We start from the raw sequence: 14,535 nt of genomic DNA on the forward strand, positions 1-14,535 counted from the left end.
TCAAGGATCCCCAAGTCCATTTTGGAGGCAGATTTGCTCTTCTCACTGTTTCTTTGCTTTCAAGTGGCAGGATGCATTTCAGTTGCTGTTATTGCAGAACTGTGAACAACTTTGCAAGACAATCCCATTGTGGGAGGTGAACTGTACAGTTGGTTCCCAGCAGTATCTTGGCTAATGAAAAGCTGAGGATGCAGGAGCCAGTACCTGTCACCCCCAGGCTAATAAAGCCTGAGAGGGAAAAGGTAACTTCTATCAGGATCCCAGGCTCTGGGGAATAGGCAGCTTGAAAAAAGCCCCATGTTTGCTAATGAAAGGCTACTGTCTGTGCTCTTATTGAAAGATAGAGCTGTCCAGCTTATATTCAAATTTAAAAGTAATTTATATACTATAAATATATTTATAACTAAATATTGAACATACCTATTTTAGTAATTTATTAGATTTCAGATGATAATTCTAAGATGCCCATTTAAGGATGTAAGCTTCAATTTAAAATTATTTTAATATATTAATGAAATGTTGAAATATTTAGGATGTGGTTAATGTTATGATTTCTACTGATACTGTATAATAGCATCATTTTTTTAAAAAAAAGAAAAGTAAAGAAAAAAGAACACAGAGAAGCAGCAGCACAGCAACATCATAGGAGGAGAGTTTAAACTCTGTTTAGAATGACTACATTACCTATAGCCATCTACAAAGCTGGCATTGATGTAATCTGAGCCCTCGACGCCTCGGATTGGCTGCAGGCAAACCCGTGTCAGCTCATAGGGCATAATATTCACCAGGCGGTTTTTGAATTTGTTGCAGGGGAGGTTGGCACTGATGAATCGTGAGGTATGTGCTTTAGAGTTGGCGAGGAGCTGTTAGGGGAGAAGTACAGATTAGAGGGGGACAGGGGGACACAGAAGTTGTAACTACTCTGGGAGGAGCAGCTCCCATATGATGTACACACATTTATTCACTCTACCACATAGAATAACGACCGAGGTAGCAAAAGATGCAGGAAGCTGGGCTAAAGCAGCCCCTCTGCCCAGCTGAAATATAGGGGCATTCCAGCAGCCTTGAAAAGGAAGAAAATTCCTGCCTACCCTGGCAAAGGTCCTGAGGAGGCAAGACCCTGGGAGGATGTCTTTTCAGCCGAAGTAGGGTCATTTTACCCATGATGCAGAGACAAGCTCAGCAAGGATCTATAGCCAGTCACAACTCCATGATGAGCATACCCTGTTCTTCAAGTTCACACTATAGATTTTAGATGCACATTTTAAAGCATCTTACTTGTACACCTAAAAACATAGGCTTGTGTGTGTGTGTGTGTCTTAGGTGGGTACTTAGGGTCACTCTATAGTATTCTTCCCCTGGGAGCTCTTGTTATTTGCTTTTACGCATTAGCACCTTACTAACACTCATTATAACATCATTCCTGACCTGCTTAGAAGCATGTACCTTGCTCTTCTGAGCAACCCTTGCCTTCTGTCTCAAGCTGGGGACTTCTAGCCCATGGCTGAAATATCCTATGCTTAGAGGGAGCCTCAGCACAGGACATTGCAGAAAATACCAAAATTTGTGAGATTGGTATTTTAAGACGTTTGTTAGCACTCATCAGGACCCAAACCTCTGAAGAAGAAGGGGAGTGGGACTCTCTGGCGGTTTTTAACACAACTGGGTTAAACTCTACAGCTCCCTATCTTCAGAGGTTGCTTCTTAGAAAACATCCAACTTGAGGAGACTTTAATATTGGGACACCCCCTCCTCCAGGACCTTGCTAGTGTGTGTGTGTGTGTGTGTGTGTGTGAGAGAGAGAGAGTTGAAACTCTGGTTGAGCCCAGCAGTGTCTCCCATTCATTAGACCTCAGAAGGAGAAAGCAAGCCCCATGTATACTTCTAAGCAGCTCTAGGAAGAGCTGCGGCAAACAGGTCCTCTATAAATGCCACCCATTCCCGGCTGCTCAGTGCTAATTCCACAGCTCCAGGAGATAAGCCCTTGTTTAGCCTAGTAGCCTCTTCTCCTTGCAGGACAGCTTCCTTGCTTGGCAGGAAAAGGACAATCTTTCACATTCTCTACCAGAAAGAGTTAGGGGACCCTTTATGGATGTGGTGCTAGTTTCTTTCTAATTGTATGAGGACTTAGAGATCTGTTTTGCTCCATGTAACTCACTTTCCACTCCTTTCCCCCTTAATTTTTCCTGCAGCTCTACCCATCCACTTCTTTCACTCTGTGGCTCCTGCTCTGATGTATGGCATGGCACATACAACCAAGTTGCTTTCAGAAACAGGGCTGCAATCTGAGCTGCTGACATCTGTTGAGGTCTACTACTGACTGCCAGAGGCCTGTTGTTCCTCCTCATTATCACTGCCTACTTGCCTCCACTTTCCAGGCAATAAGCATCAGCAGTAAGAAGCAGACGCTGCCACCTGCTTCCATGTCTGCCTTTCCCTCTGGTTGGCACTGGGAGCAGGCTAGGCCTAGTTCCCACTACCACTGAGTGACAGCTGTTCACTCTCCTCACCAGTATCAATTCAACCAGTCTCTTCTATCATCTCTCTTGGGAGTGGTGGCGGTCGCAAGGAAGAGCAGCATCCACTGCCACCTGCTTGCCCCTTGGCTCTTCTGGAGTGAGTAAGCAAGCGGCAGTAACTCCTCCTCTTCTCATTGCGAGGCTGTTACCGCTCTGCTCACTCACCCGCAGAGGACAGCAAGCCAGTGGTGGGCAAAGCAAGCCATCTAGCAAGTAGTGACAGTAGCTGCTCTTGCTTGCTGCCATTACCTCTCTCACGTTCATTGAGCAGTGATGTCAGAATCCAGGAGCAGCAGCATGGCACCCCCCACTTGTTCACTTCTCCTTTGGGGAACTATTGGGGATTGGGAATAGGTGCAGGTGGAGGTGAGAGCCTTGTCCAATCCCCCACCCCCAAAAAACCTCCAGTGTGAGCAGTGTTCAGAGCAAAGAGGCAATGCTGTTTTGCTCTGTGCTGTTTCCACAGCAAGTCAATATTTTGACTCCATGGCTGCTGTTTTGCAAGAGGCTATTCCCAGGGTAGAGCGGGGCTTCCGCAGTCTGTTTCACACTCTACATGCTTCACTGCTTCCCCACAGGAACTATCTCCCCCCCCCCCAGCCTTTGCTGTACAAATGCACATCATTGGAGAATGTGGGCATTAGCAAAAATTGCAGCCTGTATCAAGGCTGTAAGAAAAAATTGGTGTGAAGCCGACACAAGTGTGGGTGTTGGTGCTGGCAAGCAAAGACAATTGTGACAACCAGGGGACTTTACTTCCTTAAATTGCACCAGGCAATATGCCAGCTAAGCCTGACAGTGGCCCTCCCTCTCTCCTCCTCCATACTAGGGAGAAATACAAGTGGAGCAAGGCAGGGGGCACTGGAGCTGTTGACATCTCAAGTATTTAAACTAGAAGCATTTCCAGCGAAGTTGTTCATAGTGACATCAATTACCACTAATGCCCAATCTGCATCTGATTTTGGATGCAGCTCCAGCCACTCTGCAAAGCAATGTTGCTGAGAACTTCATATCAATCTGCTTTTTTATATCCTTGCCAGAAGCTGCCGTTCTAGGAGGGAAATGTCGAGGACACTCACTCTGCAATGCAAATATATTTTAATCACTTCCTACCTGGTTTAGAAATTTACAAATGAATCATTATCCCTAGAAAATCTCCCTTCAACCCAAGAACCGACTCTTCATAGTTGCTCACAGATCTGTGGGGGATGACAGGCAGGGGTGCCAGTTCCAGCTGAGCAGCCCCTTGATCACTCTGTGTGTTGACATGTGGAAAAATTGCAAATGCTCTTCTGCTCACCTTAAACTCCAGTTCCATTGCTGTGACACTCTCACCCGGAGGTACCTGACTCAGCTTCTGGATGTGAGCAAAGAGGTTGCGTGCGGGCACCTCAGTGTTTCCACAGGTGGCTGCTTCAAGCAAGGCCTCGTGGATGAAGATATACTGATCCTCAGTCTGCACCATATAGTTTCTTTGTGAGCGCATGCATGTCACATGCCCATAGATGTCCACTGTCTTCTCATGCTTCATCCTCTCAAGCATGGCATCAATTACAATGAAGCAGCCTGTCCTGCCCACACCGGCGCTGTAAAAGCATGGCACAAAAACATGAAATAGTACTTCCTTCAGAGTCAGTTCTAAGCCTTCACCAAGCCCTACCCCAACCCACCGCATACTGCAGGGACTGATAATCCTCAAGTTCACACTTTCTCCGAAGAACCCTCAGAGAGGCAGGTTAACGCACCTGAATAGAACAAATTGAATGAGGATTCTGCACTATGGTCTCTCTGCCCCCACCCTGTGCACACTTTCTGAGTAATGTTCCTTCTTACAAAACCAGCAAACCCAAATCTTCCTTGGTGGAGGCTTTTTGAAGTGTATAGCTTGGTCCTGCTCCCAGTGCACAAACCAGCACAACCAAAAACACGCCAACAAACAACAAATGTGATGTCTGGCAGCTAAGAATTCTACAGCAGGACATCTCCTTGCTGCTGCTCATGTCAAATTCCTAACAGGGTTTTAATAGGGAGAGAGCGTGTGTTAATTATACACCACTCCCATCTGAACCAGAGCATGAAGGGAGAGCATTAAATACCGTTTCTAAGGAGTTCGTGAGAGCTGCAGTGATGAAGTGGTTTGTTCAGTAATAGTTCCCACTCAGCTACAAGAGATAAATCACTGGCCAGATAAGATGCTGATTCCTAGTGAACTAACGTTTGTGGCTGAAGCAGTCATTTCTTTCCATCCTGAAGTGCAGCAAGAGATTATATGTGTGCACATGCAGATGGTGTGTCATGCTCTGTAAATAGATGGCATGTGTATGTTTGTGCAGAATGGTGTCCCATATGTTTTTGTGTTGTGAATGCACATACTTGTTAGCAGAATATGAATGTTTGAGCTGTAAGTTTAGATTAGGCATAAAAGTTTCCTGAATTGTGTATGCATGGTGCTGGGATATTTCATCTTGCTGTGTGGTTCAGTTAGATATTCTACCTTGAAGGTTCATTTTAATATGTTGTAGCTAACCTAAGCCTTCAGGTACAGGGGGGAAATAGAAGCAAGTCAATAACAGAGTAATAATTGCACATTTTATGGATGCTAAAGTATGCTTGCATTTTATGTGAGATGGATTTGTGGGTTTCTGTCATCAGTATTATTGCCATTGGTTGTTGTGAGGATAAAATGGAGAGAGGAAAAGCCATGTACCCCACCTTGAGCTCCTTGGAGGAAAAGGTAGGATAGAAATGCAATAAAATAAATATATAATAAATATGCAGAATTCCCCTCTGAAATGTTTTAATTTTTAAAATATTGTTGTTGCTTCTCAGGTAAAAATAGTGAATTAAGTGTTGCGATGATGGGCACTGACTGCAAAGTGCTGCTTATGCTAGCAGAGTAATGCTGATTTCATTGCTCTTGCAGCAGCAGCGGCGCCAGGCTGACTGTAAATCCCAACAGGTGCACCCCTGCCAAAATACAGAGACTGGCAGGCCCTTCCCATTCCTTTATACTACTAGTCCTTACCTGCAATGTACAACCACTGGCCCAGCATCAGGGGGGTTGCAGGCTTTTACTCTTCTCAGGAAGGCTAAGATCGGGGTAGGGTACTCCGGCACCCCATGGTCAGGCCAAGCCATAAACTGGAACTGCCGCAGCTCCCGCTTTTCACTGGACCCGTTCTATAGAAGAAGCCAAAATATGCCAGCTAGTGGTGGTGCAGTGGACAGTGGGCTTATTTCTCTGGTTTAGAAATTCCATGCCTTCAGACACTTCAGGGCACAGGATTACTGTACACCAGGGATGGGAAACCCTTTGTTTCAGCCCAAGGGCTGCACTGCCTCATGGCCACAGCCCTATGGTGGTTGGGCCAAAACAGAGGGATGGATGACAAAAGCTCTCTTCAATTGGTAAAATTTCAATGGGTCTTTTTGAGGTGGGGAAACAACAGGGATGAGTGTGCTACATTAGCCCCTTCATCATTTTGCCTTCCAACTTGTGGAAGAGGACTGTGTGAAGTAAGCAGCCTTTTGTGACTGTAGATGCTCCCTGCATGTTGTACAGCCACATTCTGAACATCTGGAGAGGACTATACTCTCAAGTGTTCACACACACAGCAGATACATACTACCATCCTACATGGCACACACAGACGTTAATACTCACCTCCCCCCACCCTACAAGTAATTAGGCTTGGGGGAAAAGCCTAATTCCCAGAGGGGAAAGAGGCAACATTTATGGTGATTGCAGATTGGGAGGGGACAGTTAATTCTTCCCTCCCCAGCCGCAATCTCAACGAAGATTGTTCTTGGAAACAGCCTCTCATTTGAGCCAATAGAAGGCTGCTTTCTGTGGGGAGGAGGCAACTTTGGGTGGTGGGGCCACAGTATATGGGAAAGGGAGGGTTAATTCTTTCCTCTCTAACTCTACACACTCATGCCTCCTCCCTGCATTAAGGCTTCAAAACAGACTATTGTGTGCTCAGAGGAAAGGCTGTTGCAAGCCCAGTTGCTGCTGGGTGTGGGTGTGTGGGTGTGACACTGAAGAGGGGAAGCTGTGGGTTAGATTTGGAGGCTTTAGGGCTGCACATGGCACCTGGCCGGTGGTTCCTCATTCATTCCATACACTTCCTTTCATAATATGTTCACAATCTGTTCTGTTCTATTTTTGTTTCATGCTGAATTTTTGGCTGTCCACTGTGATTTGTTGTTTGCTGTATTTTATCAGCTGCTTTGAGAGCCATGGCTAATAGCTGTAGAGATAGACGGAATTCCTCAGGCCATTCTAACCTTCAGGTTAGTTCACCAGCACAATGAGAACACACGGCTTGGCCTTCACTGCAAGGCCAAGATGCACAAAGAATAAGCTCCTTGGCAGAATAAGGCAAGACTGGGCTGGGAGTGAAATGTGTGTAGATGGCTCTTCCACTTCAGCCTGTATTTGATGATGGGTTCTCTCACTTCAAGCATCTGTGAAAGAGTCAGTATAACTCCTTGCACTTTCATGTAACTCTCTGGGAAAGATACTTCCTGGGCGCTCTTGCAAGACCTTGACTGCCCACTTTCCTTCCTCCTTTACCTTGTAGAGGGCGAATGTCCGAACTGTGTACGTGGCAAGTTCAACTGTGTCCAGCAATGTCACCTGGATCAATCCATAGGTCTCTGTACCACGGCCTGGCCAGTACTGGTCACACTTCACCTGCAATGAGAAAAAGGAAATAATGGGTCAATGTTTGGGGGTGAAGTTATCAATGGGCTCCACATATGCCCCTAAGATGCCTCAGAGCCTGGTTTTCTCGCCTTACTCAAATTGCCCCTGCTAGGAGCCAATGGCTGGTATAGACACACTCTGAGTAGTGTAGAAACGCAAAACACCTTTACTGCATTTGGCTGAGGCTTACAAAGCAAGTGGGTATTTTTGTTTGACCCTCTACTTTGTTCTGCAAAAGGCCAGTAATACTGGATGGTCTGGTAGGAAACAAGGAAAGACAAGAAACTTGATGCTCAAAGGTAGGAATAAGGAGCAAGAATGTTAATGGGCAAGGGGAGTGCAACAGAGAGAAATGGTCTATTCAAAAGCAATTTCTTCCCCTGTAATTTTCTGTCCTTTCCCTGCTCTTTGAGAAGATTGGTGTCTGTAGACAAATGTACTGATCTTTCCTCCCCCTCAGTGGTGAATGTGGGAAGCCTGGCCACAGTCTATCATCCTCTGCTTGGGAATCTGCCAGGGTTCCTGCCATGACGGTCACTGGCAATGTCCTCTCCAGGAGACAGCAGGTGGGGAGAAGATCCTCTAAGTGGGGACGGAGTAGTAGATTCTTGAAGGGCAACTGAGACAGCCAGTTTGAACCAAAAAAATGTCTAGCAAGAGAAAAGAGTCAAACGGAGCCACAGAATGGAATTTTGGGGGTTTTAGCTTGAGCTTCTCCAGGCCCTGAAGAAATGCCAGCGTATGCCTGCTAGAAGGAGCCCCTCTAAAGGATAGCTGAAAATGCTGCTCTCTGCTGAAGTAGGATTGGCCTGCTTTGCTGGGAAGGTGCCAAATATGTGAGAGATGCATCAAGCTATGAAGCATATTTTCATCTGGTTCTCTCTCTTTGTCAAAGTCCAAGACCTGGAAGTGTACTTCCTGTCTATAAATGCGCTGTGGGCAGTCCACACAGCAAGGACGAATTTTCCCACTCCCATTTGACTAAGATGCATTAGTGGGAAGCACTAACACATTTTCCTGGATGTAAATTGCTCTCTGTATAGCCTTGCTCCTCTATTCCATGGTGGAGAGAGGTGGCAGGGAAGATGTCTTGTTCCTTTGCCCAAATCGTCCATATTTTAAAAACTAAATTCCATGTGTGTCTGCTGCTATTCCTCTCCACCTCCTGCTTCACCTATCCACCCATCCGTCCCTTGTACTCTGCTTCCTATTCTGCCTCTCCCTATTTCTCCTTCCCAACTAAAGCCTGGCTACAACAGAACCTCTACAAGGGAGAATGAATGAGGATCATCTGGACCTGTTCAAGTAATGGTAAGCTCAATTATTAGCTGTGTGTGTTTCTAGGGAATGGAGGACATGGAACAACACCCTAATTAGAAATCATTGGTGTTCCGCCTGTTAATTGAGGATATTTTAATGGGTGGGCTTAGTAAACATGCCTAGATAAGAGATTTAAGTGCACCCTAGAACTGCTGGGGTACAACTTCTTCACCTTCAGAATCACTGCTTAAGGTCAGAAGCAACTTCCTGGGCAGTTGGGGAAGTCTGTACAGGTAGCTGGGATCCTGGTTCTCCTGAGGTCACAGAAGTATGTGCTCAAGAAGGAAGGTCTGTTGTCTGGCTTACTGGTAAGCTGCCCCACCCAAGTGACAGCTAATATAGCAAATGGCAGCGCAGGCCTGGCTGTGTCCAACTGCTTCTTCAGCAAATGTCACCCTTTTCCTGCCCAACTCTGGGGAGACTACAGTGTTTATGTTCAAACACAAAACAAACTTTCAAGTACTCTATCCTAGGGTTTAATAGCAAAGCCCAAACTGGTAATTGAAAATTATTTATTCATGACCAGATTAAGAGTCACTCACATTTTCTGCCAAATTTACCCATAATGTTTATGCCCCATTTTCAAGCTCTGTAAATTTTATGCTGAAGCTGATGCACGATGGCACTAAACCAGATAAGAGAGTCTTTCTTCTGGCATCACTCGCTTCTCATTAATGTCACGAACACGCTTATAACCTGGAAATTCATTTACTGCTGGCATTGCCCAGTGGCTCCCTCAGTTGCTGGGAAAATAAGGAGACCCCCTTAATAAAAGTGCTACAAAGGAAGAACAGCTGGTTTAGAATATATCTTTACCAGGCAGGCCACATCCCAAGACCCACTGTCTGCAAAATGGGATGAGAGGTCTCTAATATACCTGGGCTTCAGGGCACTTTCTATTGAGTGGTGCAGAAACTGGGAGAGTGCAAGGGAAGTTTCCTATGGAAAAGGCAGTCTGGGCCAGTTCCCCAGAACACATAGGGCCCTGGAGACTCACATATTGCTGATTCTGCTGCCAATTGCAAAAGCTTTGGAGGCAGTGAATGAATATGCTTTTATGTAGTATGCAAACATGAAAGGTGAGGATGATATGTACCACAAAGCTGCCAGGCCCTGCAGGTCATAACAAGGCACCAAATAGGTATACCTCCCCATTGATTGCTCTCCAGAAGAAGTGGAAACATTTTGAAGCATTGAGCTCCCCAAATCCACGAAGTCAAAGTCCAGAGCAACAATACCCACACACAGCATTGCTGCTGGGCCTGAGAAAGTGCTACTTGCTAGCATTCATCTGAAACCGTGCTCAAAGGTCCTAGGCTGGGAGACAGCTTGGAGATAAGAAAAAGGGCAAGCTTGAGCAAGCACTGAAAAAGACAGATGTTAAAAGTGAACCCTTTCACTTGGAGAATCCCCAAGAGCCAGTCTAGCATTTAAATCACACATAGGCAAACCTGGCCTTCCAGATGTTTTGGGACTACAACTCCCATCATCCCTGGCTAACAGGACCAGTGGTCAGGGATGATGGGAGTTGTAGTCCCAAAACATGTGGAGGGCCAAGTTTGCCTATGCCTGGTTTAGATCAATCTTTTACTCCCATCAGGTACCTGTTTGTCTGATTCCACCCTGAAGCTACTATGACTACTTAATTGATGGTTCCCTTGATGTGGGTACATCATATCTGTGACTGGTAGTAAGGCAGGCTTCTAAAGAGTAGTGGTATGAACTCAGTTCAATGCAGAGGAACAAGTGTGTCAGTGAATCTTCCCTACCCACCATACTTGGCTGGATGGTATGCTAACTCACTGAAGTATGTCACCTTGAGGGTACTACTGCATCCTCCATTTCATAGGAAGTAATTAGGAGGGGGAGGAGGGGAAGTGTGCTACTAGGTGATAATGTGCATCTCAACAAGCAGCGAGGCAGGAGAGAGACAAGTGCCCAAAGGGCCTTACAGAACATGTTATCTTGGAGAAACACACTCTGTGGAGCATCTTCTGATAGCTGGACAGCCCCAAAACAAAGCAAACTGGACTTTGGATATTCATTTATTCTGACACACAAAAAAGGGTCATTTCATGTTTACCTTAAATGCAAGCACTATTCTAAAACTGAAAAGCCTGTATTGGAGTTCCATGGCCCAGTTAATAACCACAGACAAATACTGTGTCTGCTGCTTAAATGCAAGCACATGGAGGCATGTCTACTTGGCAAACTGTTTGTGCAAACTAACTCCCAACCTATTCTCACAATTTTAGCTCTCTCAAGACAAACGTGAAGGAGAAGAATTGCATTGGAGTGGTGGTGGGGAACTGCTTTATGCACAAAGTTGCTTGGCACACAAAGTTGCTGCCACTTTGGTATGTTTGCAGCAGCACCTGCTCCAGAAAACTAGGTTAGCTTTAAGTTCACAAACACTTTCAGAACCAACCTATTCCCTACCTCTGTTTTTTTCTAGAATGAACACATTGCAACAGCCCCCTGTCCTCCTCTTCCCTATTGTATCCGTTTTATGTATATGGCAGTATTTGGGGTGACTGCGTATCACTCTGGTTGCCCTCCCCACAAAAAAGGGACATTATAGAACAGCAGTTGGTACAGAAAAGGACAAGAAAATACAACAGGTCAATAATCCTTGTGGAAAAAGGTTTTGAGGGTTATTTAGCTTTGGGGGAAAAACATTACTGAGGAGGGGCTGGATAGAGATCAAGAATGGTATAGGAAGAATGACAAGGGGAAATTGTCATAAACATTGAGGCTATTCACTGAAATTAAAACAAATGGTTTTTTAGTTAAACAAACTTTGCTACAGAATGCATGATTAACTTCGCTGCAGAATGCTGTTATGCAGCTAGAACAAATTGTTTTCAAATCAGGCTAGATAAAATATGGGTAGGAAAGAAACATAAATGGCCAGCCACTACGTCAGATGGTGGGAGAATATCAACAGAGAACAGATTCTCATTTTCATTCCTACTTTGTAAAAATGTCTATGATATCTGGGGGTGGGGGTCAGGAAGTCAACTATATGGACCACTGGTCTGATCCAGCCTAGCATTTCTTATTAGGCACTGGCAAAGACTTAGCAACAGCTGTGCAATTCCACGATGAAGGAGGCTACTTTAACACTGCTGTCTGAATGCTTAAGGGGGCAGGGGGAGATACACTTAACAGGTACCCCCCCACACAACATCCATCAATACCAACAAGCTTTTTGTACAATAATCTGGGGTTGATTCCTTTTTGCCTAGGATGGAGCATAGGCTGGTCCCTATTGCACTCTCTGTAACTCAGTTCTGTTGTCCTCTTATCACACAAAGCACTGGTGTTCTGCTTTCAGCAATAAAACTCAGCAAAGCAAGGAAGGATACATGCCTGCGTTTGTCTTTTCTCCCTCCACATACATCACCCCCCCTTCATTCAGCTACTTCCCTCTCTCTGCAAATTCCCTATTTCCAATCTCCTGACTCAAGTCTATTTGACTAAAGAGACAAGTAAACCACAGTCCAAGTGCACATCTCCCTGCCCTGTGGTTGGCATGGAAACATAAAATATTCTGTGAGCATAAATGTTCACTACAAAAGATGGTACTTTCTGGGGAACCCTCCGCCCAAGGTTCTCCACACTGAAATCCATGTCTCTGAGGATATCTTTAAACACATGCATCTTAAGCTCAGTGATACCCAGGCAACTGGGAAGGGCACAGCTATACGGGGGTGAAAGAACCCTCCATAAATCCCTGTGCACATTCGAAGAGTAAACATGGGGATAGGGATTGAAATCAGATCTCACTATTTGTTATGTCTGACCTCCCTGTGTTGGAGGACACATCTGCACAATAGCTTATGCATGAAGAGCCTGCCCCGCCCTCTTTGCCAGCACATATCATACTAAAAAGCAACTCTCCATTTATGTGGTAGCTACATTCTGGGCCCCTGCATGCATACGTAAAATTGTGTAAAACGGGGAGCAACTTGGAGAACCCTAGTGGCTTGCATGAAGCCTCACCCCAGACCCACCAAAGATGGTTTCCTTGCGAGCTGGAGGGGCAGAGGGGCTTTACTGAGTTGCTCAACCTCCCCGCCAAACAGCTGACGTGGGGCGGAACAGCCACTGTTGCTGCTTCCCCGTGCATCAGCTGAGCAAGCCCTGGTGCCCCTCCAGCTCACATTGAGGTCCTCTTTGGGCTGTGGGGAAGGTCTCCTTGTGAGCCAGGAGGACTCTCCAGGGAGCTCCATATTTCCAGGTTCATCTTCCAGGTTCCTAGCACTGCTTGTACGTGTTGGTCGTGTGCAAATACATCACACATAAATGAGTTGTTGTTGCCTGTAAAGAAACTTGTCCTCTAATGAATGGAAGTTGGGTCCAGCAAGGTGATGGGGACTTGCCACAATGGTTCCGATTCCTTCCTCCCACTTTGAATGCTTTTGAACATCTGCATTATGCCTTTGAGCATAAGGCTGGAGAGGAGCTCCACAGCCCTGCCTCCCAAGCCACTATTTCACACAGGAAGCCACGCTGAGTTTTTATTCTTTGCATGTAGCTCTATGGGATAAGATTCCCACCATGATTCATTGATGAAGCAAAAACTCCATCAGACTGTGAAACAGCCATAGAAATTACCATTCCCCCATGTCATATCACTCATTTAGGCTGTTGGAATCTGATATAAAAAGTATTCAGTTATGGATTTCTAGAACTGGTCAGGGTGGGGAGGCTATAGCTTGATGATCAGGCTGGCATTAAAATCCTAGTACCATCTTTGTCTATAATGTTATATTCTATTTTCCTCAGAGGCCTGCACTTAGGACCCCTTGCCCCATGTCACAGTACCATATGAGGCTGCTACTAATCTCAGCTGCACTGCACGCACAGAATCAACATGCACCACATTTCTCTGACTTATCTCTGCCCAGAAGAGAGGATTGCACTTGTCCATACCCGAGACTTCTCCTCCAACCGGGTCATCATGACGATAGTTGCTGTGCGCTGTTCCCATACCATCCTCCAGAAGTCACTGAGTGTCTCTGGCAAAGGCCCTTGTGTAGCAATGTAGGCATTCTGCTTCCGGTAGCCATCAATGTAATTAGCATTGATGTAGTCACTTCCAGGAACACCTGCATGACAAAGGAAGAGGATGCACCTTCAGGGGGTTGAGAAGACAAGGGGGTCGCCAGAATCCTGGACCATGCTGGTAGTGGAAACAGACTGTACTACAGGGAGTAGTTGTTACTACAGGGGAGAGGCTTCCTATGAGGTACTCTGGGGGTGGGGGACCTCTGGACTGGGGGCCAAACACAGCCCTCCAAACCTCTCCATCTGGTCCTTGCCATACACCCTCCGCAGGCATGCCCCTCACTGACCCTGCGTCACACTCTCTTTGAGTGTTTTTGCCTGGCTGGAATGTGTCATTGAACTCTGATAACGCCTTACACATGCCTGGGTGGAGGATACAAAGGGGTGTATGTAACTAGTCAGCTGTACAAAAGGTAAAAGATTAACATTAACATCAGGTCAGATGCACTGAGAATTTTGTTAGCATGAGGTGCTGCTAACAACACTTACCATCAATGGAGGTCAGAATGACACGTGAATGGTCATAGGCAATCACGTTTGCATAGCGGTTCTTTGGTTTGTTCACTTCCAGGTTGGAGTTCTCCCAGGTGAACTGCTGCCCGGGATCAATCGACTGCAACAAAGAAAAGGAGAAAAGGAGTGCTAAAACACAAGTTCTTTCTGTCTCTCTCAATTCATGGCACGATTACAAGCTTTCACACTTCTATGTGTGCATGTATGCCTTTCAACTCTGAAATAAACACCAGCCACCCTAGAATGTGAAACAGTATGGAAAGAAAGTTTCATATGCGAGATCTTGTGAATCAGCTTTCAGATTGATTTGCCATCGGCACATTCAGTCTGGGCAGACCCCCCCCAAAAGGGGGGAGCCTTGCCTATCTTGAAAGTCAACCCCAAAAATTGAATTGGCCCTTT

The 14,535-nt window shown here is 45.8% G+C and overlaps 1 protein-coding gene and 1 long non-coding RNA gene across 20 annotated transcripts in view; one reads left to right on the forward strand and one right to left on the reverse strand.

Annotated features, from left to right (window-relative positions):
• LOC309535640 overlaps nt 1–11,912 on the forward strand; it is a 44,522-nt gene extending 32,610 nt beyond the window's left edge. For 6 of the 8 annotated variants that reach the window (XR_014221311.1, XR_014221312.1, XR_014221315.1 and 3 more), the window contains exon 5: nt 8,473–11,912. This is a non-coding gene — a long non-coding RNA (uncharacterized lncRNA). The remainder of the gene's footprint in view (nt 1–8,472) is intronic. The other 2 variants (XR_014221313.1, XR_014221314.1) reach the window with 2 other exon arrangements.
• Nucleotides 1–14,535, reverse strand: part of PTPRF (protein tyrosine phosphatase receptor type F) — a 482,994-nt gene that overhangs the window by 6,787 nt on the left and 461,672 nt on the right. For all 12 annotated transcript variants that reach the window (XM_082228806.1, XM_082228805.1, XM_082228804.1 and 9 more), the window contains 6 exons: nt 14,110–14,233; nt 13,486–13,661; nt 7,096–7,215; nt 5,545–5,699; nt 3,820–4,105; nt 685–863 (listed from right to left, as the gene is read on the reverse strand). In XM_082228806.1, coding sequence (XP_082084932.1) covers nt 685–863; nt 3,820–4,105; nt 5,545–5,699; nt 7,096–7,215; nt 13,486–13,661; nt 14,110–14,233 — 1,040 coding nt within the window. The remainder of the gene's footprint in view (nt 1–684; nt 864–3,819; nt 4,106–5,544; nt 5,700–7,095; nt 7,216–13,485; nt 13,662–14,109; nt 14,234–14,535) is intronic.

Source organism: Podarcis vaucheri, assembly GCF_965113315.1.
Source record: "Podarcis vaucheri genome assembly, chromosome: 6".
In the NCBI taxonomy this organism is placed as follows: Eukaryota; Metazoa; Chordata; class Lepidosauria; order Squamata; family Lacertidae; genus Podarcis; species Podarcis vaucheri.